At 37.1% G+C, this 7,957-nt stretch overlaps 1 protein-coding gene across 3 annotated transcripts in view; it reads right to left on the bottom strand.

Moving 5' to 3' along the window:
* kif19 (kinesin family member 19) overlaps positions 1 to 7,957 on the bottom strand; it is a 34,331-nt gene that overhangs the window by 5,782 nt on the left and 20,592 nt on the right. For all 3 annotated transcript variants that reach the window (XM_024285094.2, XM_024285095.2, XM_024285096.2), the window contains exons 3-5: positions 3,176 to 3,286; positions 3,013 to 3,100; positions 2,501 to 2,637 (exon numbers count right to left, since the gene is read on the bottom strand). In XM_024285094.2, coding sequence (XP_024140862.1) covers positions 2,501 to 2,637; positions 3,013 to 3,100; positions 3,176 to 3,286 — 336 coding nt within the window. The remainder of the gene's footprint in view (positions 1 to 2,500; positions 2,638 to 3,012; positions 3,101 to 3,175; positions 3,287 to 7,957) is intronic.

Below are 7,957 nucleotides of genomic sequence, written 5' to 3' on the forward strand. Positions count from 1 at the left end.
TTTACTCGATTGACGATATTAATTAAAAATAAATGTATTAAACGTTCAGTTTTGTGTGCTAATTCATATTGTGATTCTTCACAGATAATATACTATACTAACAGAAAACACACAAACAAATAATTGATTAATTTTTCCCCAGGTTTACCATAAATTTTTTATTTTTTTATTTGATTCCCGGCACTATTTTTTAACTTAAATGATTAATTTATAAACTCGCTGAGTGGCAGGTGGAAGTACTTTTACTCTATTAATAATGTAAATTTTGTCTTGACACCAAAATCCTCCAATGAAAATATTGAAAGCCTTTAAAAAAGAATGACATATTAAGAATTGTCCACTAGATGACAATCTTCCATCAGTCTGGAAAAGTAAAGATTTTTTTTCTAGCAAAATCACAAAGACTGATTTGGAGAAAACGATGCTTTTATGTGGTCTGAATTCAGAAAAATTCAAGTTGTTTTTCGTCATCTTTGAAGTATAAATAAAGCTTTAAAAGGCTGTTTTCATATATACTATAAAGATAAAAAATGTAATCTTTTTAAACATTTCTGAACTTAAAAATAAAAAAGAAAATATGATCAAAAGACGAGTAAATCTTTGTGAAAGCCTGGATTAAAAAATATTGTTTTTGCCATTTCTAGGTCTTTATAACTTAAAAAAAGCTATCCTGCTACCTTCTATACATTTTTGAATACAATGTAGGCGTAATTCTAAAACCTGGTGTGTGAAAGAGGTTTTAACACGAGGAAAGGACTGATGTTTGCATTTTGCTCAATCGGGCTTTAAGATGCCATTAAGCGTCTAAATGTGGACGTAGCTGTGGAAACAGATTGATCGCAGAAACAGCAAACACACATCTACCGTGGACTTTTGAGAGGGGCTTTATCCAGATAGGATCGATAAACGTCAGAGAGCTTCAGGACTCCGTGTTTTATGTGTCATAGGAACATTTTGTACAGGCGCTGCACAGCGATAATCACGAACACAAAACACGATGATTGAGATGAGTCTGCGCTCAACAATGTATGGACTGACAGATCTTCACATCTTTACATGATTTCATCACTTTATTAGTCATTCTTCATCACTTTTTATTTGGCTGTCAAATTTTTCTTTAGCCAAATGTTTCCTTTTCTTTTTATTTCTCCAACAATTAGTCTTTTTTTGTCAGATTGAAAGCATCAAAATAAAGTCTGACAGTTGTTCTGTTTTTGAAGGAAAAAAACAAACCAAAAAAATAATCTGCATAAGGAAGTTCCGGTGTTTGTGTTGAATAGTTTTAATTAATATAGCGTTACAGGAACCTAAAACACTAATCCATACATTTTTTTAAATTTTTTTTATCATAACTGAAAAAATAAAGGTGTTGGGAGTCTTGAACAACCACATGAGGAGGACACACAATTTTGGAAATTTTACTAATGAACTGAACCATAAAAGATAACTTGAACTTAATGCTTCAGAATCTTAATCATCCAGGTTGATTCCACTGAAGTGCGAAATAAAAAAAGACTTAAACTTTAACGTAAAATCTCACTCCAATGAAGATGTGTGTTTTTGTAGTTTTTATAGCATTTTTCTCATGGAGGACATGACAGAATTTAGGATTAAAGCTGAATTTCTGAGTATTTTTTCATTCAAATTGTGATGGATCAGATGAAAAAAATGTTGTTTGAAATAGCTCTCTTCTGCTAAGAGAAATGGGTGGGGCCAAAGACTCACTGCTCCTCTCCATTCTGATGCATCCACTTGCAGACAAACAGATCCGTGTACATCTGTTTTCCTTGTCCGAGCTGCTAGTTGTCTCAAAACTGGATAACTCCAATATTTGTTCACCATTTTTGCTGCACTGCTAATGTTAGTTTTGGGTTGTGAAAACTTGTAAACTAGAGTGAAAATAAAGGGATGATGGGATATCAGTGGAGGCTTACGCCACCCACAACTCAGAGGTGAATTTCTGATTAACTCCATGGAAACTAAGTCCTAGAAAAAGACACTATTTTTTTTTTAATTTTGGATAAAAACGACATACTAATAATTAAAAGACAACTGAGAACAATTTTACAATGGATACAATTATAGTTAGAGTGGGACTTTAAATGTAACAAAACAAAACTGAAACACAACGGAAGAAAAAAGTAAAAAATGGAGGAATTGGCCCTGAACAACTTCTACTGCTGACCTAAACTGAGGATAATAGAAGTTACCTGAGAAGCATTTTGAGTGCATGCACTGACTATAAAGCAGGAACCAGAAAAGCACTAAAGTACCAAAAGAACCAAAATAACTTAAATTAAAGGCAGATGAATGGAAAAGTCAACTTTTTTTTCCCAGCTTCCACCGTGGCTTTTTGAAAGCTTTTGTGACTGATATGAACATTTTTGTCAGTGCAGGCTCCTGCTATTGCTGCTGCTGTTGTTTTCTGTGCAGTCAGAGCAGAAACTAAGAAGTTTGGTGCTGGATTCATTTGGATTCATGTTGATTTTTATGGACTTGCCTCGAGATAAGACATGGAGACGCTGTAGAGCATGTCGTCACTGGTTTCCTCGATGGCGTGGAACAGGTCGTTGAGCGTTCGGACGTAAATGCCGGGTTCTTTGTCTGTCCCCAACATGGTGTACGTCTTCCCACATCCTGATGAAAATAATAATAATAATATATGCCATTTAAAAAACAAATAGCATTGATTTGAATTTTAAAAATCTATTTGTGTATTGGTAAACAGCTGTAAAAAATGTTAATCATATCATTTTAACATTCTAATTTAAGAGCGCATGCAATGCAAATTAAACAGCTATTGGAACATCTTCTGCAGTTTGGAGTAGGACTTGATGTACTGACAGCCCTCCACCAGTCCTTCATCGCTTCTTGAAATGCAACAGCAGGGCATAACTCATAAGTGGCAGAGGTACACGTGCCAACAGGATGTCTCATCGTCCTTCAAGCACGTTCGCAAACGACAGGAGCCCACGGTGTCGTGCACGGCACTCACAGCCAGTCAGCACCAACCTGTGGGTCCGTATGCAAACACTGTGGCGTTGTATCCTGATATGAGGCCTTCAATCAGGTCTTTGGTTGTAGCTCGGTACACCTCTTCCTAAACAGGAGATAAAAGCACATTAAATAAGAAAAAGCTGCAGGTTCTGTTTTATTCAGTTAATGTCAGACTCACCTGACTGGCGGAAAAATCGAATGCCACGTCAAACAAGTATGTCTTCTCTCTGGAGCGGTTGGCACGCAGGACGTCATCGGGGTCTTCCATGGGGTCCATCAAAACTACCATCTAATGGTGAAAGAAAAAAAGGAAGAACGGAAAGTAAAATCACAGGAAAAAGGAATGAGTGGGCGGATAGTTTCTGAGTGTGTGCTGACATTTAAGCACCCAATTACTTTAATGATGTATCTGTCCATCAAATCGCTAATGTGTGTCATCTCAGCTCAGGAAGATACGAGGGGTTTTCAGTTCTGATCATAAGCAACTCACTCTCTAATGTTTCTGATCAATTACGGTAACAGCATCCACTCTTTAGGTTGCTTTAATTTTTTTCTTTTTCTATCCAGACAGTGGAGAAGAGGCCAAAGCTCAAATGTGATCAGAAATGGAAGGAATAGAGGGATAATGGAAATGGTCAAACCTCTCTGTGGCACACACAGTCTTTATGTATGTTTATGCAAATTGACATCCACTTGTCTGCTGCTGCGCTCAGACACATAATGACCCAACATGCAGTTCTCATGTCAGTGCGCAGAAGGTCAGACCTCATTACAGGAGACGAGGAAAAGAGGACAAGGCAAAACTGACTCAACTGCACCTTTTGAACAGTGGAAATGGAAACTGACATTATGATAAAATGCATTTTTAGTCTTGAAAATGAATGACTATAGAGGAAAGACATAACTCCCTCCAGTCTTATGCAACGTTCACACCAGGCATGTGGTGCGCATTAAAGAACTCGCATAATGTGCATTCTTAAATGTACATGGTGTTCAGATTGGACGACCTGGAGCGGCGTCTTCACGTTTTTCTTTTTCTACCTTTTACTAGCACATTAATTTGTAACTCGTGTTCATTTGCCACACGTTTTTACTACACAGTTGTAAAAACTTGTGTAGCTGCGCATGAAAGTGAGAGTTTTGAAGCCCGAATTGCACGTCTACTAAGACTTTTCATAGGAAATGGCCACTTGAAGATACATTCCCCAGGGTGGTGTGAACGTAGCTTTAAAAATACACCTCCGTATGTTTGTCACCTTTAGGCCTTTTCACCTCACACACGAGCATGGTACAGCTTGGATTTTGCAGGGTGGGATCAGTGTTGATGGGCTACAAACCTGGAGGGTTTTCTAAGAGCTATAATACAGAAGCCTATTTGATTAACCAACACTGAGTCACTCACTCTAAAGCCTCTCAATTCAAATTCAAGAGCAGAGATTTCCCTCATAATAAACCAACAGTTCATGAAGATGAAGGAGGAGGGAATACAGGGATGGACACAAAGAAAACAACTGAAAGACAAGAAATACTGCAAAAGCCTAAAACAGCCTAACCTACTTTTTTTGGGAACAATTTCTCATGATAATGAGATCAACTATCTCATTAAAAAAATGTTTTCTTGTGATATCAAGCCATAAAGAATATTATACTGTAGCAGATTATTAGTGGATCTATGCTCCTCCGTCCCATGCACCAGCCGTCCTCCCTTTATTTCCCGTAAACCCCCCAAAACTGGTTGAATTATTGAACCAACAGAACCCAGAGCAGACGAGTGTCTATACCTGTCAAACACCAGAAGAACTTTTCCATATATAATTGATTAGTTCAACTGTGTTCAACATTTTCTCTCACAAACTGCTTTGTTTTGCTGCAGATTAGAGAAAAATAAAAAAACTATATTGTAGTGGACTGAGTTGGGCTGTTTGAGTCTGCTAATGTCCGTGACTCGGTAAACGCACCACACAGAGACACTTGGGGGCCGGGGTTCTGTCAATCAACCTCTTGTCGGGGGTTTTAGGGAAATAAACAAGATATTGGATCTCGTTATCACAAGAAAACAGTAAAAAAAAAAGTAGGGCAGGCTGTTTTTGGCTACAAGCAACATCTGTAATGATTTCAGTGGATCATTCTTTCTTCCATTTAGCCAAATTCATGTAAAATCCCCTTTAGTGAAAAGATGCACAAGAAAGCATTATTTTCAAATGAAAAGTCAGTTTAATAAACCTTTTTTTTAACATGAAGATGAATCTGTTATTTAAAAAATTGGGGCAGTTGGTGTAATACATACTTTAGAATCGGACTAGTGTCTCTGGATGTAGATTTTTATTCTTTTAAATACAAGGTTTGCAGGTTTAAAGACTTTTGGTTTATAAGATTTTGCTAATTGAATGACCTGTTAATGTATGCATGGTTGAACTATGTAACCTAAAATAGCATGTGAGCATGCAACAGTGCTCTTACATAACTTCTGGTTGGAGTAGGTATCAGTTTTACCGACGTGGTTACACTTAGAACCATCATTAAGCGTGTTGATGATACCTGGAGTCCCGCCTGTCACCTTTCTTGAGTTGCAGTTCATTCGTAACTTCAGCGTGCGCTCACACGAACCACAGCTGCTGCTTGGAAAATGTTCAAACCACTAATTTTGTTGATCCTATGAGGAGAGGCTCTAATGACGGTGCACTGAACGCTTGGGCGAGGACGCCGGGTTAAGATGCCCATAATAGAACACGGGGAGCCTTTCACGAACACATGCAGCTGCTCTGATGTTAGACTGTCCTCGGCTTAGAATTAGGACGTTTCAGACAAACAAGCCCTCTGGGGTGAAGAACAGGTCAGCTTTAACCTGTTGACCACAATGAGTTAAAAAATGTACTGTCAAAGTAACAAAATTGATTTGACTTGGAAGCAAATACAATTTTTTTTTAAATCACATTTCAATTTGTTTGTTAATGAAATTCAGCTACTAAATAACCCAATAAATGATAACTTTGGTTTAATCGATGATTTTCTAACAATAAAAACCAAAACAATAGTATAAACATAAAATAAATACAAGAAATTGATTTAAAAACAAATTGATTTGCTTAATTTATGAAATTTAAAATTATTTGTAATCACAATCACTTATGCCTTTAGCAAAAACAACAGAATCAACAAAACAAAGATTTAGATAGAAAGAAATAGCACATAATTTTAAACAATATCACACTGTCAGTTTTTTCCCATTTTTTGGCTCATCTTCCTGATTATCTTTAGTAGTAAACAAAACATAAACATCATTGTTGCTTTGGATCATTTTATAACAAATCCTGAAATTTTTCTCCACACTTTTTTCTTCCTCAAAGTTTCGCAGACTATAATCTAGATTGATGACAAGAGGATAGTGAATGAACCATAAGCCAAAGGTAGGCATTCGCCTTGGTGCCCCCATACTCTAGGGGCCCCAAGCTAAACACTTAATAAAAGAGTCTAAAATAAATTGTACGCATTATTATTAAACTCGTTCACAAAAACACCTCAAATCACTGAAAAGGGCATAAGACTGATGTGAAAGTGTTTCGTCTTCCCCGTCCCCAGTCACCAGCAAGTCGAGAGACTTTCAAGTTAGCTAGCAAAGACATTGTTGCTAACTGGGCTGTTTCCAGCTCAGAAGGGCCTTTTTAAATTCAGATTTTATGGGGAAAAATTGCTTTAGGCAGGTGGGCATATTTTGGACGGTTCAGCAGCTTTAAGTTTCTTATTGAAATGTGTTTCAACCAGAAATGTGCAGTCAGGAGAGGCAGGTGAGACAGTGTTTCACCTGTCATCTTCCTCACCTGCCATCATGGGATGGCAATATTTCAAATAAATGAACAGGTGTCTAGGAACCTGTTCCATAAATGCAATGTATACGTTTGATTCTAATAATTTTTCATGTAAGTTGTTTAACATTTTAACCTAAGTAAGGTTAAAAAATAAAAAAGACAACTGATGCAGAGGGCCCCATGTAAATGTTCGCCCAGGCCCCCCAAACTGCTAAGTCAGCCACTGCTACAAGAAAACATTTACAGTCCTTTTATCAAAACTGACAGTAATTCCAAAAGACATGTTTTACAAAGTGATTTTATTCATGTTTAGTGGGGAAAAAACAGGCGTCATGTTATTGATCATGAAATCTATGTAATATTCTCTTAATTCAATTTTCTATTTTTAATCAAATTGTTGGCTATATTTAACTCTTAATAGCATACACTACACTACTTGACAGTCCAGGAGATCCCCGTCAATCAGCTGATTCTGCAGCGGGAAAAAGGCGTCTTTTCATACCCGCTTTGGACCGTTATGGATCCTTTTACGTTCTATAACATTGCGTTTCTGTGCTTTTTTTTTTCCTGCGACAGAATTAACTGATTGACGGTGATTGTACGAGCACTTCACTACAGTGCAGGGCTGAAAATCAGCACGAGGATGCCTGGAACTATGTGAATTGTCTCATTAGTTGAAGAGTTATTATAGCCAAAATAATGTAAACGCTAAAGCTCTGGTGTTTAGGGGTAAAGCAAAATCGTTTTTCCCCTCTGAACTTATGTGGGTAAACAGAACTTCAGTCTTGTTTTTTCAACTCAGAGAAAACACTTGATAGTTTAACTTTGAACGCGGGAAGCTTCCCATTTGCAGGTTTGTTTACTTCCGGTGAGAGTAGCGCGGCAGATTTGGCTTTTTAAAGTATATTAACTTAAAATCCAACATTATTCTAAACGTTAGAGCAGGACTGTCAGACTCATTTTGGTTTGGGGGCCGCATTCAACCCGTCTGATCTTAAGTGGGCCGGACCAGTAACATAATAGCAAAATAACCTTTGTTCAACTCTATATGTGTAGCTTTGTTTTTGTCTTGTTTTTTTCTTAGTTGGAAAAAATGCTTCAAACAACCTAGAAGTCTAATCACTTATTATTACACTTTCATTCACAGAGTCCAA

The sequence above is a fragment of the Oryzias melastigma genome, linkage group LG19, assembly GCF_002922805.2.
Source record: "Oryzias melastigma strain HK-1 linkage group LG19, ASM292280v2, whole genome shotgun sequence".
Lineage (NCBI taxonomy): Eukaryota > Metazoa > Chordata > Actinopteri > Beloniformes > Adrianichthyidae > Oryzias > Oryzias melastigma.